This window comes from Gobius niger (genome assembly GCF_951799975.1).
Source record: "Gobius niger genome assembly, chromosome: 20".
Classification (NCBI taxonomy): Eukaryota; Metazoa; Chordata; class Actinopteri; order Gobiiformes; family Gobiidae; genus Gobius; species Gobius niger.
In genome coordinates this window covers 5,630,198-5,657,974 of record NC_136871.1, presented here as the reverse complement: position 1 = coordinate 5,657,974, position 27,777 = coordinate 5,630,198, and the positions used below count along the sequence as shown (strand labels likewise).

Sequence of the window (27,777 nt, the reverse complement as noted above, 5' to 3'; positions counted from 1 at the left end):
CGGAGAATGACTCGCTCTGAGACCAGCCTTCAGTGACCGGCTAATAACCCACACAAAATAGTCCCGTAGTCTGGCATATTTAGTGAGTTTAGTAAATGAAAAAAACATTTATTATAAATGTTACGTTTGTGGGACCCTGGTATAAGCGGATTAAACAACGAGGAGCCGCATTAGACGTTATAATGCAGGAGTAACACCACTCCACTGCGCGTCGTGGTGTTCTTGACTCCACGTCGTGCATTATAACCGTCTAATGCGGCTCCTCGTTGTTTAATCCTTATTTATATGTCTTAAAACCCGACGTTTTAATACTTTTCTGATACATCCTTGGTGTTTTGTGTTTTATAATATAAAAATGTAAGGAGAGGAAAGGCCCCGCCAATTGATATTATTTGAAGCCGAAGACTGTGAACAGATGTGCACAGATGAAACAAACAAAAAGAGCCCTTTAATAATACAAACAATGTAATTAACTCTGCGACTTGTTGACACATAAATTGCTGTGCTCAAAGATTATTATCAACCGCATTCATCAAAGAGTGAAGGCAGTTTTAGTCACGTCTGGTGTTATATGTAAACACTATTATCTTTGACACTGCAGACTGTAATTTCGGTAGATTTTCCGTGTAATGAGTGGTGAGAGAGAGCGCTATAGAAACCATACCAAACCATGAATTAAGACTTTGGCCACAGAGAAGACAGTTTTGGCTCGTCACTGCACTCAACCCACACGCAGCACAGTGTTTCGGGACTGTTTCAAGGGAGACGTTTGCAAATAAATGCATCTTGAGGGTGAATTTTTGTCACGCAGTGATGAGTTGCTAATGAGAAACATAGAATTCACAGAAACGTCTTTAGCTCTGAGCCTCTTCCTACAAATGTGTGAAGTACGTTTTGTCCTTTTCATAGCATTTACATCATTTCTGTGGTTTCTTTAACACCAGCATAGCACACTTAAAAGATGATGTTTAGTGGCCACAGGATGTGTATCCGACCCACAAAAAGCAGAACTGTACATTCACTGTTGATTTCTAACTAGGCTTTGACCTCAAGTTAAAGGGACTAGATGTAAGTTGGTCATTTTATGCTCACTACTGCCACCTCAGGTCTTGTGCATAACTGCAGTCTCTATATTAAGCTTGTGCATCACGGCACTTTGGACCTGAAGTAACAACTCTTTGAGCGACAGTGCAGGATTTTAGAGGCAGTTGTGGAGAACAGGTCTGGGCTCATTCTACACATTAGGACATGGCTGGAACATGTAGGAGGAGGAAGATACTTAGTTTTAACATTTTTAAACTCCGTATAGTCCCTTTAATGTGGTTGATAGGTCGACAGGGCCTCTTTTATTCCAGAGGCTGTTGCGAAGATAAATGATCATATGTTGCTCAGTGAAGCTGCTGCAAATTAGGGCTGAAATAACGAATCGATTAATCGACAACTAATTGATTACTAAAAAAGTTGTCAACTATTTCAGTAATCGATTAATCGTTTTCTAGCAAACACAGATTAAAATAGAGCATAAAAGACATGACAATTATGTATTTTGGATGAAAACCTATGTTATTAAAGTGAGGGTCTGTAGTGTTTTGTACATTATAAATTTCATTAATATCTGTCTTTGTCTCGTCCAATCAGAAAGCAGAATTAGAACAAAGAGCCTCCTACAAACGTTTACTTTAAGTTTACTCCATCCACGTGTCCTCAAGCGGCGCCACTTTAGCTTATGTGATTAAAAAAAAAATGAAGAAGTACAATTTCCATGCACCTTTCACAGCCAAGCGATTAATCGTAAAAATAATCGGTAGATTAATCGATTACCAAAATAATCCTTATTTGCAGCCCTACAAATTAGGCTTTATTCGATCTTATGCTGATTGTCTCTCAGCTTCAGAGCTAGACTGATGATGCTGTGACTGTATGATCTTTGTCCCAAACACAATTGTTGTCCCACTGTGTTTTTGTTTGTTTTTGCTTTATTATGTGTGGACTCCTGCTGCATAATAATTTCCTTCGGGACATTAATAAAGTTGAACCTTGAACCTTGAACACCAGCTGAAAACATCCGTATTGTTCATACTTTGCTGTTTGGTGGCTAATGCTAACAGCTCTAGGGAAAATACATTGAGCAGGCTAACGCTAACGGACTATGAAAAGACTCCCGGGCTATAGCCAACTAACTGCTAACTCTCCGCCGCTTCTCCTTTTTATTTCTATGATGAGTGCTCTTTTGAGTGCATCTTTACATCATTAAGTTCAGTTTATCTATTGAACTTTCATGCTGGTTTAGTCCTACACGGCCGTGTTCAATGTGGCTCATCAAAGCCTATACGAGCGACCGCGATGTCGTCACATCCGTTGGCCGTGGTAGGCATTTTACATTTTCATATTTGATAAACATTTTATTAAAATCCTATAATCAGCAAAAACAATGTCCATAAACAGGGCATTGCTTCCCTTGCGCTGTAACAGATCTATCATTTTATAAAACCGAGTTAGAGGCCGGTATGCATCAGCTGCCTACCAAACATCCGGCGAAAATTGCGTAAGTAAACAATAACAGCAATCGCTCGTATTGGTTGTGCTGGACTTTGACCGTTTATACTTATAGCAAATTTAGGCACCTACATCATGACAGACAGTAAAGAAAACTTTGGAAATAGAAGAAAACAGTGATTCAGGCTTTGTGTTGTGAGATACTATTTGACGATCTGCAACATTTACTACTCCCCTAGTGAGGCCCTTTTCCTAATGGACTCATTCCTGAGTTTTTTCGATAGTGGAATAAAATGTTTTCTGTCCTTCAGGTGTAAAAGCTGTTTTTTCTTTGTGTGTGTGTGTGTGTGTTTAAAGACCTTTGTGAGCTTGACATCTCATTAAAATGCTGTTTTATAAACTAAAGAAATTGGAAGATGTTTTCGGAAAGCTAGGAACGAGATCAGGCCCTAACTTACAATTTAAAAATGACACACTATCTCTTTATTTGTTCATAAACAAAAAACCTATTTAGTCTTAGCGTCGTCATGTCAGTAGTAGTAGTAGGACAATTGTTATTACAAAGACAATTTGATTAAAGGAGCCTTCCAATATTATAAGATAGAAGTATTTTAATTTGACTCAAAAAAAGATGAATCAAAGCAACTGGACTCAAAGTTGTTTTCATTCTTTTTTTTTTTGTCAAACTACATTACCTGGATGACTGAGAAACTACATTGTTTTAAGTATTTAAATTTGCGTTCATGTTAAGTGGGCAAATGTTCTATATCTGTTCACAGCTTTACATATTTACCAATAATCCATATGCAGAGAACAGCAGGTCTCTCGGTCCCTAAACATCTGGTGATAATGTTTCAAGAGGCACTTATAATGATGAATGGACCCGCTTGAGTTTCACCAAACACTGACAGTTACATTAATTCAAATGAAAACTTTATTCATCGTACAACAATTACAGATCTGACTTGTTCGCATCTGCGATCGCTCTGCCTGTCAATGACCAGAGCGGGGTTTTTTTTTAAATTCTATCAAACAAATGCCTCAGTTGTTGTGTGCAGTGAGAGGAGGTTTCTGGGAACAGGGGACTGGAGTGAGGGGGACTGATTTGGACGGCAATGTGAACAGGGTCTGGGTAATGTAAAAGGTCAAGTTACGTCCCCAAAGTAAAGTAAAGAAACAAAAGCATGCACGTTTTTCAAGACTCCGAGAAAACATTGGCTCATGCTGTATCACCGTGGCTCACTGGTGATTCCCCAAACCTTTCACGCCGCTGCTCCCAAAACAATCAGGAACCAACACGAGAGATTAATAATATGGGTAATATCAAGCAAAGACATATAAAATCTGATTTAGTGATATGTCTATTTGTTTACTTTATGTGACCTCATTTCACAAGTGGGGGAGACCGGGGCTTGTTGCCACACTTTCATTATGTCGAGTCCACTGCTCATCAACACAACATCCCACAAGAGCCACACTTTCATTAAATGAAAGCTTAAACCCTTGGCTAGAAGTAGGTCATGCCTCCATCATTATATCTTATTGCTTTAAATAGTTATTAAAGGAATAGGCCACCTGAGATATGTTCTTAGCTTAGCTTTGACGAGTTCTTTAGGACCTGTCTGATCTTCACTCGTGCCTTCAGTCACGTAAACACAGCGCAGACGGCGTTAGCATTTAGCCTCTCCCCCTCTCCTCTATAGCTCCAAAACTGGTCAAGATAGAAGCTACCAAGCTCTTCCACGTTTTCCCTATTTAAATATGGTTACGTGAAGTGTTACACTACAAAGTATAAGTACACAAAATTAAACAATGTGGATTTTCCAAGCGGATAAAAGGGGGAACTATATTGTAAGGCGTAATAATACCAGGAGTAGTTTGAAATCCGCGCAGTAATCTTCACTTTGCTGTGTAGATGCCAAATTACTCCTTGTATTAGTGAACAGGAGGGGGCTCAGCACACAGCCTTGGGGAGCCCCCGTGTTCAGTGTGATGGCTCTGGAGGACTTGCCGCCGACACGTACAGCCTGTGGTCTCCCCGTCAGAAAGTCCAGTTGCACAGTGATGTGTTGATCCCCAGGTGGAGCAGTTTGTGTATTAGCTGCTGAGCTAAAGTCTAAAAACAGCATTCTATTGTAGGTGTCCTTTGTTTCAAGCTGAGAGAGGACTGTATGAAGCACAGTGGAGATGGCAACGTGACAAAAATAAAAATAAACTATCAATACTTCTTTTCTTTTCTATCTGGAAGTCATCTTGGTCTGCACAGCCGGCTGCTCTCATGCTCTGTGCAGAACAACATCCCGCTGGGTTTTAGAGTTTTTCCTCGCTGCAAAGGAGGGTCCGTGGCACGTTTCCATCTGCTGCTGACTGTTTATTTGCACATTACATTATGCTTGGACATAGCATTGGTTATGTGTTTCAACTTGATTTGATTTAACGTCTGCATGGAGGACCATGATTTATTAGCACTACAGCCAATGACTCAGAGCTTACTGATAAATGAGCAAAGTTCTTCACAGTCACAGCAGAATAAACGCTGATGTTCTGACTGTGCGTCTCCAATAGAGGCAAAGCTTTTCCAGAGAGAAGTGACGTACAGACGTGTGGAAGTGGAGCATGCGGTAAATGAGAATCTGGACATTGTGCTGGTCAAAGTAGCCAGTTGCGTAGATGATAAGGAATCTCCCTGTGCATATATACTGCCCTTGTGTCCTGAGGCAAGACATTTCACTCATATTGCCTACGCTAGTTGGCAGAAAAGGGCATTTGTTGTATAGTGTGAAAGTCATGACGCGAAAATTGAGGATTTTTTTCCCATCATATTTATCGATTACATTTTTTTTCGCAGTTAAATAAACACATGTACATGATTCATTAATTTAAATATATCTTTTATACAAACTTCAACTCAAACATAAAGAAAAGCTTTCCTCCAGTAACATTTAACAAAATTCTCCATTTTCTCATCTAAACTCCAAAACTAGGTGCAATTTTGCCAAAGAAATGGCTGTAAACCCAAGACCGTGGGAACCCAGGGTGCTGAAGGTGCCGATTGATTGATTTTTAAGTCCCATGACGATTGTTGAGATTGACCAAAGTAGAGATAGTGATCTCGATTAAATTTGGATTATTTGCCCAGCCCTATGATGTGATACAGATTTGAGCAAATATCAGAAATCGCACTACTTGGATATAACACTGGGTCAGAAAAAAACTCATTTAGAACATTTTTGCAGAATCTAAAACATATATTTTTCTGTTAAAGGTCAGGTTTTTGTGCTTAGTGGATTTAAAGGGGAAAAAGAAAATGGATTTACCATTAAATCCAATACATTGTGGCTGCTTTATTTAAAGGGGGGTATTATGCAAAATTGACTTTTTCAAGCTTTACCTCATGTTATTATGTCATTCCCTCATTAAAAACATGCCTGAAGTGTTGCCTTGGCACATTCACGTATTTTTGAGTAATCTGTAAAAACTCTGATGGCGGCCATTTTAGGGATAGGTTTGCCTGAGTCCTCCTAGGAACGCCCCCACCTCCTGGAGACGCCTCCGAGCTTTCGTCACCAGCCGAGTAACCAACCACTGCCCCTCAGCAGAACCCCCTCCCCACTGATGCCACAGACAGCGTGTGGAGGGGGCGTGTCGGAAAGGCTCAGAGGTTCTTAAAGAGACAGAGGCCTATTTCAAGACATTAACTACAGCCATTTTGAGAGAGCAATTTTATACAAGGTAGTTATTCTAATTTACTGCATTTACAGACCAACAGAAGGTTTGGTCATCATTGTAGTGAGATATAGACTGGTGCTATGTGATTGAAAAAAGCATAATGCCCCCTCTTTAATTAACAATGAGATAAAATATATGCACACATTTCATTATTTGTTTATTTGTTTCGTACAGTGCATATTAATAAACACACATGGGACTAATGCATGTAAACACGCCACACCGGATTATAGCCTTGGGCTTATTTTGGCTAAAGGTTGTCTTATCTTATTTGCGTCTGTTGTCCCACACTCTCACTCTCAAACACACTCCCTTTAATCCAGGCCTATTGTACATGTTTTTAGTGGTAGGGGAGACCTACACAAACACGGGGAGAACATGCAAACTCTACACAGAAACGCCCTGCCCAGGGGTGGGAATTGAACCATCAAGCTGTGAAGCACAAGCGCTAACTAAATGATCTTATGACCAACCCCAGTCTCCCCAAATTGTGGACTGACAGGCACCAGGAAGCTTTGAAAACAATCTCCTTTGGAAAAATCTGAGGTAAAAAATGGACCTGATTGAGCGAAATCAATATGATTTTTAGATTCAGCTCATTAAAATCCTCCTAAAGCAGCTCATATAACTTAGACACCACATTTAGTATAAACCAGTGATTGATGTTGGTGAACTTAGTTGTAGTTTGAGGACACACAAGGTTATCTCTACTGGTATTTAGGGATTCTGATAACCATATCCAAGAGGTGTATCAATGGCGGTGACACAAGACAGTGCACAGATGTTGAAAATGATCCGCTTTTTTGAGTCGGTCCAGCAGTTTCGATTGAGGCTCTGAATCATATTTTTTCTTTAGTCTGAGCGATATTTCTACGCGCCCAACACTGCAGATCATTTTCCTGTAACCCACATTCCTTCGTCTACGTTGTTGCGTTCCCATCGGCCCCGTTTCTTTCTCATATCACGTCCAGCTCATCTGCACCAAGACAGTTTTACAATGGTAACGTCAAACCGGACTTTTTCCCCACTTTAACTTTAGGTGCACACTGGGAGAGCCTCACCTACGGGGCCTTGACTCCTTTTTTTTTAAGAGCCCAGAGTTGTTTTCCTTACGGCCGGGCAAATGTAGGAAAAACGGTGACTTTTTTGTGCGTAAAAAATTATGTTGGCAGCAGATTTTTTAAAGCTTGAGACGGATACCGGAGCATCGGGGTTTTATAAGCTTGTTAGTGTCAGAGGGAGGATATTTTCTGAGCAATTTTATTATTGGAACCAGTGCCATATGGTGACCGCGGCCGCAGACATACGAGCTACTGACGGAGGTATTCCCAAATATCTCCTCACCTGCACAGACCGCAGACCACAGAACCAGATTAAAGAGGAGAGAGGAAAGTTTTCAAGGTTTCACTGCACTGACAGTCATGACTGCGGAAAAATACAAAGTTCTTAATGCTGCTCTAATGTTATTATATTGTTCCTGCTTCAGAAACTCTTTCTGAAAATGATAGATTAACGCATGTGATGTAAGCAACTTCCTGTAAAGAATCAATAAAGCATCAATGTACTTTCTCACTCCCTGTTGAGAGATCGGGCGACCTCAAGCTGTGCATCAAGACACTGACGTGTTAAAATGGGAAAATAGTTTTATCTGCTAACTCCATCTTATGTCACATCGAGCCAATGTCACTGGAGGAGACGTTGCTGCGACCTCTCCGTGACTGGGATTGCTTGCGCGCTCACCAAATAACATCACAATGACGTCTCGGAGATGTCTCTGTGACTTCTCTGTGACGTCACCGTTAAAGGAATAGGCCACGGTTTTTACATACTGAGATATGTTCTTACCTTAGCTTTGACGAGTTCTTTAGGACCTGTCTGATCTTCACCCGTGCCTTCAGTCACGTAAACACAGCGCAGACGGCGTTAGCATTTAGCCTCTCCCTCTCTCCACTATAGCTCCAAAACTGGTCAAAAAGATAGAAGCTACCAAGCTCTTCCACGTTTTCCCTATTTAAATATGGTTACGTGAAGTGTTACACTACAAAGTATAATTACACAAAATTAAACAATGTGGATTTTCTAAGTGGATAAAAAACTATATTGTAAGGCGTAATAATACCAGGAGTAATTTGGCATCCGCACAGTAAAGTGAAGATTACTGGGCGGATTTCAAACTACTCCTGGTATTATTACGCCTTACAATATAGTTTTTTATCCGCTTTGAAAATCCACATTGTTTAATTTGGTGTAATTATACTTTGTAGTGTAAAATACGAAGGCAACGAAACAGTCATTGATTTAGATGTAAAGTATTATTGTACCTTGATATAGGCTAAAACAAATCAAAAACGGACGAGCCGTCTGTTCAGAGCCAGCTCAGATTTTGGAAAAAAAAAGGGGCATGAAATTTTTTAGACAATGTCTTCCTCATGCTCCTATTCAGCATTGAATACTTTGCTGTTGCTGCTGTTGTTGTTATTATTATGTCTGTAATAACGCCATGGACGAATAAAAAATTTGAACTGAACTGAGAACTGATATTGTACATCCAATTACACAATGGAGATCATTTTTTTTCACTCAAACTTGCCTGTAAATACTGTTTAAGTGGTGCTAGCCCGCACTTAGCTTTTCCCGTTAGCCTGTTAACTTCTTCTCCATAACTCCATTAGTGTGTATTGCACCTCAGACCCGGTGGCAGTCAAGTTGCAAGCACAATTTTCTGGCCAGAGACACCAGGGGTAGATGAAAGACCCCACAATCATCCCATTAACACTTGTATTACCCCCAGAGGGACTACGGAAAGGATTTATTAAGGTAAACAAGTTACTTAGTACTGCTTAAATCTCTGTAGTGAAAAATGGCTTGCGGTTCCAGGTATAAAGTAAACTTGTCTGTGTAACTCCCTACCCAAATCCCAGCCCCTGTCCCCAATCAAGTTAAAACACAGTGACATAATCAATCACATAATAATACACATTTAAATTGTCACTGCGGAGAATTGCTATAAAGAGGGGGTATTATGCAAAATTGACTTTTTCAAGCTTTACATCATGTTATTATGTCATTCCCTCATTGAAAACATGCCTGAAGTGTTGCCTTGGCACATTCACGTATTTTTGAGTAATCTGTAAAAACTCTGATGGCGGCCATTTTAGGGATAGGTTTGCCTGAGTCCTCCTAGGAACGCCCCCACCTCCTGGAGACGCCTCCGAGCTTTCGTCACCAGCCGAGTAACCAACCACTGCTCCTCAGCAGAACCCCCTCCCCACTGATGCCACAGACAGCGTGTGGAGGGGGCGTGTCGGAAAGAGGTTCTTAAAGAGACAGAGGCCTATTTCAAGACATTCACTACAGCCATTTTGAGAGAGCAGTTTTATACAAGGCAGTTAATTTACTGCATTTACAGACCAACAGAAGGTTTGGTCATCATTGTAGTGTGATATAGACTGGTGCTATGTGATTGAAAAAAGCATAATACCTCCTCTTTAATAACTTTATTCCGCTATATTTTGGGACAAGACTTAAACACGACCACTTGCCAAGAGAAACTACGGGTTCTGTGCATAACATCCTCCCTCCTGATCTTTCATTTCCTGCTTGCACGCTGCTCCTTTCAACCACAGGTAAAGAAGAAAAGAAAGAAAACACCACCAGGAGTTTGGGCGTTATGCAGGCAAGACATTTTCAAGTATAACTCACAGCTTTCCGGACATAGACTCACTCTTTGTCATAAATTCCAAGGCTTTTTCCCCTCCAAGTTTGGGAGGTCTTTATCAGCGAATACTCATCTCATTTCTTCTCATAATTTGCCGCCAAGAATGGTTCGTATCGTTTACTCCTGTGTAACCAAAATCAATCACCCGCTTTGCTGACATGACTGATGCTTCTTCTCACCTCCCTCGACGCGGAAGCATGTTTGCAATTTTCCTATTATTATTGTTTATGCGTGTTCTGGCCGCATCTGGCCCATACACGCCGGACCCCAGCTGGCTTTTCATCGGGCCAAAAAAAAAACCTCCACAAGTCTTTGGCCCGAGCGTTTCAATATTTTCTCGAGGTAACTTGTCATTCCGCTTTTTTCTCCCTACTCCACTGGGACACATGCTTGCACTTATAAACAGGCCTTATAAAAGAGGGGCTTGGTAGAAGAAAAAAAACAAAACTAAATTGCATTGCTGGGTTTTAAGCAAGTCAAAGCAAGTCTCCTCTGACCACAAGAAGAGACGCTGCGACGCTTTTGATTATGTCCAAAACCCCAGTCAGATTTGTGCAGCCGTCACATCCTTTTAGCCTTGATTTTCTCTTTCCACTGGGATCAAACAGCACTTCATTGTGGTGCGTTGAACTTTCTGGAGACACTTTTTCTTTTTTAAGAGCAACATTTTTGGGGGATGTAGAGTCACGGTTAGTCATCGCAGATCATGGATTTCAAGAGTGGCCCTTTTTCTCTTCGACCTTTGTGTCCGAGTTTGACAGAACTGTAATACAGATTTTTTAAATGCTGGGGCTGGTCTGTTTCAACAAACTCCAAAAATCACTTGTTTTTGACCTCTTAACCCTCACCTTATAGGAATAGTAATACCAGGAGTAGTTTGGCATCCGCGCAGTAAAGTGAAGATTACTGCGCGGATTTCGAACTACTCCTGGTATTATTACGCCTTACAATATAGTTCCCCCTTTTATCCGCTTAGAAAATCCACATTGTTTAATTTTGTGTAGTTATACTTTGTAGTGGAACACTTCACGTAACCATATTTAAATAGGGAAAACGTGGAAGAGCTTGGTAGCTTCTATCTTGACCAGTTTTGGAGCTATAGTGGAGAGAGGGAGAGGCTAAATGCTAACGCCGTCTGCGCTGTGTTTACGTTACTGAAGGCACGGGGGAAGATCAGACAGGTCCTAAAGAACTCGTCAAAGCTCAGGTAAGAACATATCTCAGTATGTAAAAACGGTGGCCTATTCCTTTAATGGAGCTATCCTTGATATTTTTATTTTCTGTTATTGAAATAAAATTTGTTTTGTCCTTTAGTACAGTGGTTCTCAACCTGGGGGTCGGGACCCCCAAGGGAGTCGCAAAACAAATTTGGGGGGTCGCCAGATCATGTAGATAAAATACAAATACTTTTTTTAGCGTATATTATAATATTTTACAGTTGCATGTGTGTGCTATTTTACCAGAGTGCCAATATATGTTCGTAGTTTGATGAATTTTATTTTAGCCATTCGTTTTTTTCTTTGTTTTTTTAATAATTATGTAGGCGAATGTTCCGATTTCTCACGGTGTGACCCGGGCGGGGGGTCACGAACCCCTTTAACTGTTATAAAGGGGGTCGCGGCTCCAAAAGGTTGAGACCCACTGCTTTAGTATATGGTAAAAGCAGACATTCATCCAAAAAACACTGGTTTTAAAGCCTTTAAACAGTCATAAAATGTCAGGCTAGTAGGCATTTTTTACAGTGAAGTGACAGTTTTCCTCCTGAAAGTTGTGAAACCTGGTTTAAACTCAGTCCCTGTGACGAATGTTGTTGTAAATGCATTAGGAAAGTTTGAGATGAGTTTGGACCAGAAAATAGCAATTTGAAATTTAAGTGACCCTGTTTCTTTGTACAATCAAGTATAGCTCCTTGAAAGGAATACGCCGCCTTTTATAAATACTGAGATATGCTCTTACCTGAGCGTAGATGAGTTGATGTGTACATGTCTGGTCTTTACGCGTGCGCTCAGTCTTGTAAACAGAGGATAGACGGCGTTAGCATTTAGCCTCTCCTCTTCTCATGTATGGATCCAAACAGAGGTGAACATAGAGGCGACCAAGCTCTTCCATGTTTTCCCTTTTTAAATACGGTTACATGATCAAAGTAGTACACTATAATATACTAAAGTACAAGGCGTAATAACACCAGGAGCACTTTGCACACTTTGCTCCTAAGATATTACTACACCTTGCAATATAGTACCCCTTTTTATCCGCTTAGAAAATTGACATGTTTTAATTTTGTGTAACTATATTTGGATCATGTATCTACTCATTTAAGCGTATTTAAATAGGGGAAACGTGGAACAGTTTGGTCGCTTCTAACTTCACCTCCATTTGGGTCCATAGAGGAGAGGAGGGGCTAAATGCTAACACTGTCTCTGTTTACGTGACTGAGCGCACGCGTAAAGACCAGACAGATACACATCAACTCGTCTAAGCTCAGGTAAGAACATATCTCAGAATTTATTTGATATGTGAAAATGTTATATGAAAATGCAACAAAAACGCAGCAAAACAGGTGACAAAAGTGTGATAAAAGAGCAACAAAACGGTTACAAAAAAGTGATAGCAACATGAGGAGAAATCTTAGATCAGTTTTGTAGGTCTTAGCTTTCAAATGAGGCGTTGCACTGGCCTATAGAGGTTCATAAATCTCATTTCAGTGCTCAAACTGTCTGATAATTGATCTTATTGTGAGCAGATACTGTCTTTAGTCTCATAAAAACTGCAGACATGTTTTTTTTTTAACTTTTTATCCTGGATATGGGACTGGAATTCAAATCTTTTATCATAATCGGGCAAGACTTTGTACACGATGTCAGCACCTTTCAATATCCAGCTCATACTGGTGCATTCTGACATTGTGTCCTAATAATATACATGAATGTGAGCTGAGGCTAATACAGAAGCTTCACCTTCCATGTGTCGAGTAAATCAAACATGTAAAGTGTTTTTGGAGTCTTGAAGTACATGACAGAAGTGTAAAGCTCTCTGGAACAGTCTCTCCCAAAACATTAGAGCTGCTCCAACCTGATAAACTTTTAAAACCGCCCTGAAAACACATCAGTTTGCGCTGGTGTTCGATTCAAGTTGAGCTGCATTTTGACTCCACTGTGTGTCTTTTTTTTACTCTCTATTTTTATATTGTGTCATTTTGTCCTAAAAGTTCACATTGACATAAAGCCATTTTGATCTCATCAGCGTCTCGAATGAATAAATTACATTTTCATACTTGTACTTATTTGTTGTTAAAGGGATATTTCAGGATTTTTTACATAGGGCTTCATTTCCGTATTATCCAGAGTGTTGTCGATTTCTGGAGATATATATATATATATTTTTTAATTCATGCAGCCCTACATTTGACAGAGTTTAGTGGTGCTGGGCTAGTGCTAGTGCTAGTGCTAGTGCTAGGCTAGTGCTAGTGCTAGCTCATGGCTACGGTAACTAGTAGCCTACATTAAAAACCTCTTCAAAATCATGGGCTCGTCCTCCAAACGTCGCCATATCTGATTTGTAGAAGCTCCTTTGTGAATTCCTCGTGTAGTAATGTGGCCGTAGGTAAACAAACTGTGGTGGATCCGGTAACCGAGCAGATCACTCCGCCGCTGCGTAGCTACAACCAGGAAGCTGATGCTGCTCAAATATCAGTTATTTTAAATCCAAAATGGTTTTATTTCAAACATTTTTCAGTCAACACAGACATTTATACCAGTAGTCTGGTGTTATAAGTGACTTGCCTCAGGTATCTGTGCTTAGGTCAGACTGTTTTTAATGCAGGCTACTAGTTACCATAGACATGCACTAGCTTAGCACTAGCCTAGCACCCCCAAACTCTTCAAATATAAGGACTGCATGAATTAAATAAAAATCTGGGTAACTAGGAAATGAGGCCCTATGTAAAAAAATCCTGAAATATCCCTTTAGGAGTTTTGTATGATAAAATCTAAGTGATAAAAACAGGCCTTTTACAATGTGAATGTTTTTAACCTGTTTACCCCCCACCTGAACTAAGCACCCAAATCTAAAAGTTTATTGGAAAAAAAAGCACCAATATAGCAACAAAAACAAGAATGAAACCGAAACAAAAACGTGACAAAAAAGTGACAAAAACGTGGCGAAATATGACAAAAAAGCAATGGGAAAAAAAATTGTTAAAAGGCAACACAAACACAGCCAAAAACTGCGAAAACACAAAGGAAAGTGTCTAAAAACCATGAAAGCGAACAAAAACAAGTGACAAAAAAAAAGCGACAAAGAAGCAATAAAAGAGCAACAAAAACATGCCAGAAAAGCAACGATAATACAACAAACATGTGACAAAAGAGCAGGACCAGTTTTGTAGGTCTTCAAATGAAGCGTAACCAGGGGCGGACTGGGACTGAAAAACAGCCCTGGACTCTGACCAGCCTGGCCCAAATTAGCGTAATTGTGACACTTCCACAAATACATATTTTAACCTCTTACCCCCCGCCTTAACATTAACAAGTGCATTTTCCCCATTTCGGCTTTTTATTATTATTTTTTTGATTGGCATAATCAGCAAAAAGAATGGGAAAGGTGGTCGTAGAAACAGAAGCAAAATCATTCATATAAATAATAAATAATAATGGTCCCAAAATTGAACCTTGTGGTGCACCATACTCCACGGAATTCCTTTTAGATTCATGTTTTTTTTATACTGGGCTTTAACCAAATCTAAAAGCTTCTCGACTGGAGATCAACAATGTAACGCCTCATTTGAAAGCTAAGACCTACAAAAGTGATGGAAACTTTTCGTCACGTCGCCACATTTTTGTCACATTTTTGTTGTTTTTTTTAGCTATTTTTTCTATAATTTTTTGTGTGTTTCTCATGTTTTTGTTGACTTTTCATCCTCGTTTTCTCGCTATTTTGATGCTTTTAGATTTGGGTAAAGCTCGGTTGAGGCGGGACCGGTGGCCCTAGAGCCAGTGGCCCTTCTGTGCTCTTCCAGAATGGACATATGGCCAGTCCGCCCCTGAGCGTAACACTGTTGCTCTCCAGTTCAGAAGCTTTTACATTTGGGTAAAGCCGAACTGGGAAAAAAAAATGCACTCGGTTAAAGCAGGGGTTGATTTATACTAAAACTGTCTCCTTCTAAAACATACTATAATCTAACTTCCCTTTGAGATCAAGTTCCTTCATGCAATACCTATATTCTTCCTGCAGGCGTCACTGTTGCCTCCTGCCCTGTGTGGTCTTGCATGTCCCTGTACACTGCACATATTCACCAGAGACACCGTGAGCTGAAGAAGACCTCCTGGCTGCTGCTCCCTGTTTATTTGCGCTGCTGATTAGGGTTTGGCCGCGTCCTCGCCTCGTCTCCTCTGGGTGAAAATCCAGTTTTATGTAAGGCTTTACACGGGGCTATGCTGAGAAAACAAGATTAGAATCCGGGCACTTTGATTTTGGGATTTGCGGCGCGCTGACGGCGAAGTCCACCTTGAGCTTCTTTCATTAAAGGCAGGAGCCCGTGCCAAGCTACTTTACACATTTTATTGGAGCTGGCAAAGGGGAAAGAGGCAGGTATAACTCACGCCGCGGGGAATAAATCTGCGTCCAATAATCCCGAATGTTCCACTTGTTTAACGACTTCCTTGTGCGTTTCCGATGTTTTGAACTGAATGTTTTGAACCTTATTAACCCTGAGTTGACTTTACTAGATGTTTTTTACCACCCAAAAATAAAATACGGTGTCCGATAACAAATAAAAACGAATGCTCTTGGGGTATAGAGTGAAAATATGGCTGAATTGTGTTTTACCCTAGAAAATATCATTATGTTTTACGATCGACACAAAATATCTATCCTAATAAGTCAAATACTCCAAACTTAGCGGCTCATTTGTCCCACATGGATTCCAGATTACTCTTTTCTATCTGTCTTTATTTTCAATTGCACGTTACATGTCTGCAGTTGATGAGCTGTGGGGATGTTTTTTTGCTGGGATGATGCAGGCCTTTTGGAGAGACGTCGGGGCTTGTACTCGGTTTTGTACGGAACAAAGATTACTGAGGTGAAAAGAGCAGAAATATTTTTCATATTTAGTCGACTGCCAGGCATGATTCATATTTACGGCTGTTGATTTTTGCCAAGCACATTTTTGGAAAGCCTTTTTAAGATACCTGGACTGATTTTTAATGTGGAAATCTTTCAGTGTACACACACACGTTGATAATTCTGTTGCCTTTTTGGCACAGCTGCGCACAAAATACCACCAAGAAGAGGGATTATATAGTTATGAGCTCTGCCCTTTTCTTACAGAAGCAAAAACATTAAAACCCTCCTTAACCTCCTTATCTGTTATGCAAGTGAAAAGACTCATTACTTGCAAGAGTATGATTTGTGTTGGAAGGGCATTTAGGGCAAACGCTTGTGTAATTTATGTATTTTATCTTTTAAAGAGGGAGTATTATGCTTTTTTCAATCACATAGCACCAGTCTATATCACACTACAATGATGACCAAACCTTCAGTTGGTCTGTAAATGCAGTAAATTAGAATAACTGCGAGTAGTAGTGAATGTCTTGAAATAGGCCTCTGTCTCTTTAAGAACCTCTGACCCTTTCCGACACGCCCCCTCCACACGCTGTCTGTGGCATCAGTGGGGAGGGGGTTCTGCTGAGGAGCAGTGGTTGGTTACTCGGCTGGTGACGAAAGCTCGGAGGCGTCTCCAGGAGGTGGGGGCGTTCCTAGGAGGACTCAGGCAAACCTGTCCCTAAAATGGCCGCCATCAGAGTTTTTACAGATTACTCAAAAATACGTGAATGTGCCAAGGCAACACTTCAGGCATGTTTTTAATGAGGGAATGAATCATAACATGATGTAAAGCTTGAAAAAGTCAATTTTGCATAATACCCCCCCTTTAAAGTAAAATTAACCGGGCCGTCAAAGTGCCTGCTTTCCCGACCCCTGGGTGGTGAGCCCGCAGGAGGGCGGGCCCCGTGGGCAAAAGGCCGACTACCAGGCGGTGAGATCAATAGACGGATCGGTGCAGCGTCGGCAGTGATGCGGTCGCTGTATCGGACTGTTGTGGTGAAGAGGGAGCAGGAAGGCAAAGCTCTCGATTTACCGATCATTCTACATTTCTAACCTCACCTATGGTCATGAGACCTGGGTAATGACCGAAAGGATGAGACTGCAGACACAAGTGGCAGAAATGATAGGGTGAGGAGCTCAGAGTAGAGCCGCTGCTCCTTCACGTCCAGAGGAGCCAGCTGACGTGGCTCAGGCATCTGTTTCGGGTGCCTCCGGTTCGCCTCCTGCTGGAGGGACAATGTCTCTGTGGCCTGGTGCCCCCCAGAACAGCGGGAGGAAATGTATGGGTGGGAAGTCTGGCCATCTCTGCTCAGACTGATGCGAGAGAATGGATGGATGACACAATGATTTGATTGAACCACCTTTCTCTACTTCATGGTGGGCTGTCTGTATCTGAGACTCTACCCAGACACCAGTCCACCAATAGTTAAAAATATGTTGATGTTCCGGATATCATGAAGCACTCAGCTGCCCTCTGCTGGCCATTCAACACATCTATGTTCATGAATCAGAGCAGGTTCAAGTCAATTTGGTACAAATGTAAAGAACATGTCCCCAACAGAACCCTTACTATCCCACTTTGGTAACTTATGGCCAGAGCAGGCCCTGGGAGGAACAGGTGAATTTTTCAAAAGCAAAATAATGCATATGCCATTTGGTAAACTAAAGTAACGAAGAAAAATAAAGCTGCTTTCAACTGCATTATACTTTCACCGAGCTGTGTCTAAAATCACTGCCAAAACTCACACAGTTCAGACATGGATGCTATGGCAGCCTGTCCCAAAGAGCAACTACCGCAACAATGTAGGAATCGACTCTTCACTCCATCTAGTGGCACAAATGTAGTAGTGACATATGAGGGAAAACTTTATGCTTTTGCCTTCATATAACAGTGACTGAGTGGTTAGCGCTCGTGCCTCCCAACAGGTCCTGAGTTTGATTCCTGGACGGTGCAGGGCTTTGCATTTCTATGAAGAGTTCGCAGGCCCTACTCCGTCTTATGGTTTCTCCAGGAACTTTGATTTCCCAATATCAACCTGAATAAAATAATATGCCAAATGGACTAATCTTTCAGTTCTGAACTGACAAAACCAACTCAGGAGGTTCTGGAGACGGGAGCGCTGCAACACAGTCGCCCATTACTCCCGCAGCGTTGAAGGATGTTTCAAATGAGGACAAATTTCCCATAACCTTAACCTAAATATTTGGCATTTCACTTGAAACTGCCTCAGATTGTACACTTGCCCTGGGCCCCTTGTGCCATATTACACATTTTAATCCTCATGAGTTTTTTCCAGCCGCAGTGGTCCCACTCCTTTGGTCCAGCATTGCACAATAATCGGCATTACGGACTACGAAATGCTTGGCCAAACATTTTAGGCTTCGTTTAACCTGGTTGGCTGCGGCGCATTACTTTCCCTCTCAGCCTCGATCCGTCGCCCCGTTGCCAAAGTCAGGTGAAGGTCAACTTGATTTAAAGGCTTTTCAAAGAACACGAAGCGTGCCTTGTTGTTTTAACCCTGTGCTGCCCCCGTCTCTCCGGACCCGAACCCCATATGGAGCTCTCAAAGCAGGCTTTCTGGACCGGGACTATCCCCGTGTCCCGGGGCAGCGCACGGAGGGCTACTGTTGTCTTTTCATCACAAAGTAAAGCCGCCTAATCCTACAGCCTCGTTTATTTACAGAAGGGATCTACGGGGTTTGCCCAGTGGACGCTGCTGCCAAGTGCTCTGGCCTGAGCGAACGGGCCGTGGCTCTCGGGGAGAAACATGACAATCCACACGGCAACTACTGTTTCTTAATAAAACATGTACGGATTTTTTTAGGCTAAGAATTTGAGGTACAAGACTGCATACAAAAATGTGGCTTGCTTTGCCCAGGAAAACTGGATTGCAACACCAAGGTGCTATATAAACAGATCACCTCGGACATGTCATAATACAAGCCCTGCATTTTTTCCCACTTAAGCAAATGAAATGCCCATTTTACTAATGCAATATTGTCGCTTATTGTAGTATGACACAGATCAACGGTCAGTGGGTGAAACATTGAACGGTAGTGCATTTAAGACATGTTTAAGACGTTCCTCAGACCTTTTTTTAAGGCTTGGAACCTTCAGCTCTGTCTCACACTGAAATATTAGAACAAGTTGGACCCTCTTTCTGTGGATTGTATCTTTCGGAGGAATCGAGTGCAAACGCTAAAGGAGCAGTTTTGCCTCTTCGACTGCGGAAAACTGACAAGAAGGCAGAAATGCAGCCCAAACCGATTTTTCAATGTGTTTTTAAATTTTTTTCTGTACTTTTAGATTACTTTAAAAAAAAAGTGTCTCGATCACGTCTCACCTGATTTTAAAAAGACTATACAGAGTTTAAAAATGTTAAAATTAAGTATTTTCCTCCCCCTACATGTTCCAGCCATGTCCTAATGTGTAGAATGAGCCCAGACCTGTTCACCACAACTGCCTCTAAAATCCTGCACTGTCACTCAAAAAGGTGTTAATTCGGAAGTGCTGTCATGCACGAGCTTAATATAGAGACTGATGTTACTGATGTAACTTGCATCTAGCACCTTAAAAGCAATACTAAGTAACTTGTTTACCTTTAATAAATCCTTTATGTTGTCCCTCTGGGGGTAATACAAATGTTAATGGGATTCATCCCCCTGGTGTCTCTGGCCAGAAAACCACAATTGCAACTTCGCTGCCCACGGGTCGAAATCACCAATACACACTAATGGAATCACGAAGAAGAAGCTAACAGGCTAACGGGCGAAGCTAACTGCAGGCTAGCGCCACTTAAAGAGTATTTACAGCCAAGTTTGAGTGAAAAAAATTATTTCCATTGTGTAATTGGATGCACAATATCCCGCTCTCCCTTTGTCTTTTCTGTCAGCGCAGTATTTACTCTCACGGACAATTAATAAGTAAAAAAAAATCACAACTTGCTACGACACCCGCAGTTGCGCTTATGGCCTCTAGGGGCAAGAGTTACTTAGTACTGCTTTAAATTTTGTGGCTGCCGTGATTAAAATGTTATATTGATAAGAGCCAGTCTTATGAACGGATCCCAAAGACTCGGCTCCCAGTAACAAAAGCCATAAACCCCATCACTAGGTCCTAGATTATCTTCCCATGTGTCTAATACAAATAGCCATCAAAACTAAAGTGTCTGCCTCTACAGCCAATGCAGTAGGTGTCGACCCCTTATTCCGACAACCCTCCAATCCCCCAATCCGACACGTTTACATAGATACAGACGACATCTCTGGATTCGCCCATACATGGTCATGTTAGAAAACAGGTAAGGGGGAAAACAATTTGGAGAAAAATCTAAATAATCTCTAATTATTCAAAAACTACTTAAACAAATGCTGAATTATGAATATAGTTTTCTACTAAATAAAGATACAAAGACATGGAGAGGAGCAAAGTGGTGCAAAAGCCCCAAAAAACATAAATAACGGAGAATGCTAACATGATGCTTCAAGTTAGCATTGTGCTAATGCTAACGCTAGCTACGACTGCCGTTTTTTCGCTTCTACTGAACAATTAGCTGTGAATAAACACCCATATGGACCCAATTTAGACTTTACTTTATTTGTTTGTCATATATAAGTTTAGATTTCACCAGAAAATAGCTAAAAACTGAGGGTTGAAATGGTAAAGTGTAACCACGCAGTAAACTTCCATGTGAAAGTCTGACTGAGATTTGTGGTGGTGGCCAAATTTGTCACTTGTGTTTGTTTGTTTTGACTGACTTAACCCATATGTGAAATTTAGCTGTTTGTACAAACCTACAGTCATTACCATCAAATCAATACAAACCAATACACGAACTGGATTGTGCAAACAAAACATTTTCACATAAACTTCTCAAACAATGCACTGAAACAACCCCGGACTCAATCAATACATGTTTTTGTTCAAACCACAGCCCTGGCTTCATCTCTAATGTGGCAGATGATATGAGAATTCAATCTTTCCCTACAAAAAAAACAAACCCTGCGCTATCTCCCCTCTCTCCGCTCAACTAAAATCCGCCCGCTCAGCCGCAGATAACGCACAAAGAGAGTTGATGGTCCATTGATGTTTTTGAGTCGAGATTACATCAGCGTCACCTTTATCCAAAACGCTGGTTTGGCAAAGCTTCCCATTGGGGTTTTCAATACGCGCCAAAAGTTCAAGCTGGAACACGAATCGGTCAAAATGGCGACGCATCCTCCTCGGTTAGAAATTACCGGATTACCGCGGGGTTTTATGTTTAGAAAATATAGTTCGCTGAAGCTGTGGGTTCCCGGCCGTTTCCAGCAAACGTGTCCAATTGGGTCCAGTGATGTTTGCGAAATTGGCCGCAGTTAGCGTCTCTTGAATAGGTCGCAGTTTGGGATACAGCAGTGAAATTGTGAGTCATTACAGAGTATTTGAATAACCATGTGTTTACCTTCCCGCGCGCAGTTCCAAGTGGACTTTCCGATCGGGTTCTGCATTAATTCGTAATCAGCCCCGCTGCCCAGGACCGCGGTAAGAGGGATTGAAACAGGTTGGTGATAAAAGTGAGCCATCGGTGCTCTGGGAGATTTAGGAATATAGTCGTTTTCCTGGTCAAAAACATAAATCAATCAATCATGTCTATTCAAAACCAATTCTCCCTGTGAGAGTAAAGTCACTAAAACTGCCTCAAAGTACTGATATTCCAACAGTGATCCAATAAAAAGAAATAAAAATGCCACAGCCACTTTCCAGTTCATTCTCATTGATATTTTCTTGCTAGACTCATAAGAGTTCGGGAATGTGATGTCATATCGCTAAGCATTATGGGATTAGCAGCAATTGTAAAGAAATGGAGATTTTAAAAGCTAAAATACTGGAGTTATTGTTCACATTAAAACACTTGAACACCACAGTGTGTTAGATGTATTTGCCAGCAGTAACTCAGCAGCTAATGGAGTTGTTCCACAGCTTTTTTCTCCACTTTTAATACTGTTTTTAGCGCATGTTAGTCAATGCAAAGATGGCGGATCTCCATGGTATCTGTGGAATTTCCCGAACTCGATGTGGCTTTGTCACGTAGTGCGCTTCTAACCAGCACTATTTGGTCACAGTACGCGACGCCGTACGGTTTTTCACGTGCAGCATTTCCATTGCTAAAGGATCGCAGTTGCTGTGGGCGACGCTCCCACGGACGCTGGAATACACATGACTGAAGGAACAACAGAACGGCGATGAAAGGTTTTGTGAGCCATGTTGAGAACAATGTGGACAAACTCTGCATTTTGGTGTGGTTTATGGAATTATTCAGAGGTGTCAAGGCAAATACTGAAGAAAAGAAGCAGGTAAGCTACATGCTAATGTTATGCTAACACCAGCTAAAGTTGTTCTAACAGCAGCTACATGATAACATCGGTGTGTAATGTTTGGAAAAATGAAATCCGTATGACCCGCCTGTTTTAGTGAGGTGAAAGAGAGATGAAAGACCCCCAAATCAACCCATTAACACTTGTATTACCTCCAGAGGGACTACGAAAAGGATTTATTAAAGGAATAGGCCACCGTTTTTACATACTGAGATATGTTCTTACCTTAGCTTTGACAAGTTCTTTAGGACCTGTCTGGTCTTCCCCCGTGCCTTCAATCACGTAAACACAGCGCAGACGGCGTTAGCATTTAGCCTCTCCCCCTCTCCACTATAGCTTTTGGCAATTTGGCATCCGCACAGTAAAGTGAAGATTACTGCACGGATTTCAAACTACTCCTGGTATTATTACGCCTTACAATATAGTCCCCCCTTTTATCCGCTTAGAAAATCCACATTGTTTAATTTTGTGTAATTATACTTTGTAGTGTAACACTTCACGTAACCATATTTAAATAGGGAAAACATGGAAGAGCTCGGTAACTTCTTGAACAGTTTTGGAGCTATAGAGGAGAGAGGGAGAGGCTAGATGCTAACGCCGTCTGCGCTGTGTTTACGTGACTGAAGGCACGGGTGAAGATCAGACAGGTCCTGAAGAACTCGTCAAAGCTAAGGTAAGAATATATCTCAGTATGTAAAAACGGTGGCCTATTCCTATAAGGTAAACAAGTTACTTAGCACTGCTTTAATGTTGTTTGTTACAAAGATAACTGAGATAGTAGTTCTCAGAGTGATGCAGTTTCTGGTGATTTGTGAGCTTTGTCTGAAAGTTATTTCAATTATTTGGTCGTCGTAGTTCGTTTCGCTATTATTTACAACCATTTTTATTCCTTGTGACCTTTATTTATCCCTCTAAATGTCCTTATGTGATTTGAAGTTCAAAACACCATTCAGTCTACTTTACACTCCCTGGTTTTGCCATATTTTAATTTTAGTTTTGTCTCCTTCTAATGCCACATTGCTGGAACTTTTCATCATTCCAAGGATTGTCTGAGGTGATGCGAGAAGAACAAAGCAGCATGATATTGGCAATAATGTCCGACTGAGCCTCAATGATCCGAAGCCAGACTTGATGTTGCAGAATAATTTTTAACCATAGACAGATGTGTTCGCCTTTACCCATCACCCTAACCAGCTGTGACTGTCCAAACCGGGCTTATTTCCTCCTCAGAGGGACACATCGCCCCAATAATCATCGCTTCGGCTCTCGCATACGAGGCCCCGAGTGACGCCAGCCTCCTGTTTTTACAACCATTTACCGTAATAACAACATTACTTCCAGGGCCGCGCTTTTTCACACCCATTCAGCTATTGTCCTCCGTGTTTTTTTCTTTTTTTTCTGCGAGTCTCCTCCACTGATCCGCGCCGTCTTTGAAGAAGGGACCATTCACGAGGAGACCAAAGCCGGCTTATGTTTTTACTCCGGCCGAAATGTTACTGGAACGGTGACAAATGACATAATAGCTTCCAGACAATTTGTTGGTTTGTCGGAGCTAATCCTCGTCATCGCGGGAGCCTTGAAGCCGTGTGGTCAAACGGGTCAAACAGAAGTGAAGGAAAGGTATGAGGTTTAGAGGAGAAGGCTTTGGGGATGAGGAAGTTACCACGTCCAAAGATGTTGTTTGAGCGTCAACAAAAAGCAGATGGAACAATATGGAGTTGAGTCTGACGTTTAACTACATTTTTCCCGCTATATTTCAAAAAATCTTTCAAATCTTGCCGATTATAGAGTTTCAACATGCAAGATTAAATGCTTTTGTCAGAGTACTTCAGTTAGATAAGAGCGGGAAATAGTGTTGGGGTAGTGTATTACAAAAGTAACGAGTTACAAAAATATATTACTTTTTTCAGGAACATAACATATTACACAAAATACAGGAATATATTAGTCAATACATTTCAATACGTTTGTTAAGTGTGACGTCACGACTTCCGCTTCCGGGTCCTAGCAGACCGGCAAATATACGTGAAAAAGACATAAAAAACTCTTAAAAACAACCCTCAATATTTCTGAAACTCAGCGGAGAGTTACTGAACCTACTTATTTCTCAGACTCATTAGCCAAAAATGCCGCACCTACTGCTAAAAAAGTAATATTTACTGAAGTCACTACTTCCGGGGTTAGCATAGCTGCTACACCGTTAGCATTTATCTCCGCTAACCGGGATGTACCGATGTTGGTAAATATTACTTTTATAGCAGTAGGTTCAGCATTTTTGGCTAATGGTCCTGATAAATAAGTATGTTCAGTAAGTCTCCGTTGAGTTTCAGAAATATTGATTGTGGTATTAAAGAGTTTATTGTAGTTTCTCGCACATCTGCGAACCCGGAAGTAGAGCTGTGACGTCACCACTTAACAAACGTATTAGGCCCCTACTACAGCTGTTTCCATAGTAACGATGAACAATTGAGCTGGAACTAGCTTCAGATAAAACAGCTTAAAAAGTGAGCTAACTTATAAAAAGAAGCAAACAGGCCCCAATAAACAGTTTCAGTTGGCGAGACCAGTGAAGGAAAAGTAACTCAAAAGTAACTCAAAGTAGTGTAACACAGCTACATTTTTTAGACAGTAGTATGTAATACAAACATATTACATGTTTAAAGCTGTAATCACTAATATAGAATATATTACAATTTTAAAGTAACTTGCCCAATACGGTCTTCTTTACACACGCTCATCTGAAACGACTATCACTACAAGTACAGGTAGTTCTGCAATACTGGTAGATTTTTGTGACATCGAGTAAAAATGTTGATTTCAATGTACATTTTTGTCATAACAGACTAAAAACAGAAAATCATAATAACGTCACTCAGAAAAAATTTACGAAAGGAGCTCATAATTGTTTTTATACCCTGGATAAAAAAGGTTCTAGTACTTCATCAACAACATTACATTATTTACTGCTACTACTACTACTACTACTACTACTGCTACTACTACTGCTACTACTACTACGACTACAAGTTGCCAATATTACCACGACAGCTTAGTAACATCTCAAAAGATTTCTCCAGTTCAGCTTTACCCAAATCTAAAAGCTTCTGCAACAGTCTCATTTGAAAGCTAATCACAAAGGTGATTGTAACTTTTTTTGTCACGCCGTTTCTGTCGTGTTTTTGTCTCTTTTTTGTTGCTTGTTTGTCATGTTTTTTGTTGCTTTTTTGTCACTTTCATGTCGCTTTTCAGGCACGTTTTTGTTGCTTTTTTGTCACTTTCATGTCGTTTTTCAGGCACGTTTTTGTTGCTTTTTTTGGTCATATATTGCTGCGTTTTCATCCTTGTTTTTGACGCTAATTTGATGCTTTTTTGAGCTTTTAGATTTGGGTATAGCTGAACTGGATAATAAGCACAAGGCGGGGGGGTAAGAGGTGAAACAAACGACTCGAGAAGGAAAATAAGTTAAAATGTTATACATATACATATAAAATGTATACATATAGGACTCGACGATGCGGCAAGAAGAAAATCATGTTTTTTGTTTTTATATTAATCTCAATACAGCATCTCGATGTTATGTTTTGTAATACAATTAATCCATGTGGGTGAAATCTTTTATACCAAACCTCAGCTCAAACAAAACAAACAAATGCTTTCCTCCAGTTTAATTTAGACACTCAAGAATCTCCCATTGTCTCCTGTCCAAACTAAACCTATTGTTGAGAAAGCAGGGATTTCGATTACATTTCGATGAATCGCCTCACAACATTTTCACAACATTCGATACTTCCATAACTGTGGTTCTAAACTGGTGGGTTGCAAATGAATTCTTTCAATATTCAACTACAAAAGAAGTAATAAAGACTGGTGTTGAGCTGTTTTTATCACGATTTCAACAACACAGATTCAATCCGAAGTGCTTCATGTGTTGAAACATGTTTATTATTTGTGTTTCTTATAGTTTCTCCATGTGGCTCTAACTTCTCCAGCCCGCAGTGTTTGGACCCACCTTGCCAGCAGCAGAGCAGCCAGGCGCCCCTCAACAGGTGACTGCAAGCTCCAGCGGACATGCTTCCTCCTTCCCCGCTCTTCATTCACATAAAAAAAACTAAAAAACTTTGATCTTTTTGAGAATCCGACAGACAGGGGACTCTTCTGTCAACACGCAGCCACCATGACCAAAAACTTGTCGGGGGGGGAAAAATGTCCGGTTAATCCCAAGAAATTCACCTTCTAATGAGATGTTTTATCCTGGGGTTTTTAGGCCTCCATGCTTGGTCAGACAGTAGAAAGATCTCTCCAGTTCGTTGATCTCACACACAATAAAAAAACCGAAAAGAGTGCGGCCTCTCTTGTCCGAGCGCAGAGGAGGACTGTCCCGATTGAAGCACGCGGGGCTGCTTCTTATAGCTCTGAAGCAGGGAGGAGAGAAAGAAAAGGGGAGAGGGAAAGAGGGAGGGAGTGAGGAAGGGAAGGGAAGGGGGGGAGGTCGGACCGGAGACTTCCTAAACTAAAAGCCCAGGGGAGCTTTTAGAGCAAGGTGCAAGAGGGCAGAGATGAATGGGAGCCAGCAGCCACAGGACGAACTGCACTTACAGAAGAGCTCAGACACTCGGACACGGAGCGGGCGCCGTTCAGTCACATGCAGATTTTGCAGATTTCGGCCCCGCAAGAATGTTTGTAGAGATACAATATACACATTAGGGCTGAGGAATGGTCTCAAATGCCTGCTCGTGTGTTCTCAAGCCTCATCCGCAGTTACAGAGGAGTTCAGCTGGTCAAAGGAGGAAACATAACGTACTGACTATGCATTACAAATAAAATGAAGGTTAAATGCAAGAATAAAAGCAATTTGATCTTACTAACACACATTACAACATTGATCTTGTTCCTCATCAAAAACAAAGCTGGAGTTGTTTTGTTTCCTTTGCACATCTTCAGTTAGTCAGACCATTGTGATCCAAGCTCTTTCATGTTTTGTTTTTTTTAGCTTTTAACTGCAGTTACAAGCTACAGAAAAAAAAACATGAAGGAGCTTGGATCACAAGCTTAGATCACAGTTATAAAGGTGTTCCAATATCACAAAAAACATACCTGGAATGGCATGTCAGCCTGGATAGACTCAAACAGACAAAAGCAGCGATTAGGAAGATTTATTGACATGTATTTGTTTTGGCGATCAGACCCCGGCGGTAGACATGGATGTATGTATTTAGGTCCAAATGGACGAACGCTTGGAGTTAGGGATGTCTTCCCCGGAGCCTGGACACTGGTGGTGGTATGGAGACCCGTGAAGGAGGAGCACTGGGCTGAGAGGCGGAGATGGGGCGGAGGTGGGTCGCAGCGCAGCTGGAAAGCGAACGATCCATGACTGCTGG

General features: G+C 41.2%; 1 protein-coding gene across 1 annotated transcript in view; it reads right to left on the bottom strand.

Annotated features, from left to right (window-relative positions):
* Positions 1-26,611, bottom strand: part of apcdd1l (adenomatosis polyposis coli down-regulated 1-like) — a 35,284-nt gene extending 8,673 nt beyond the window's left edge. The window contains exon 1 of the mRNA XM_079579296.1: positions 26,409-26,611. Coding sequence (XP_079435422.1) covers positions 26,409-26,493 — 85 coding nt within the window. The 5' untranslated portion in view covers positions 26,494-26,611. The remainder of the gene's footprint in view (positions 1-26,408) is intronic.
* Positions 26,612-27,777: the final 1,166 nt, after the last annotated feature.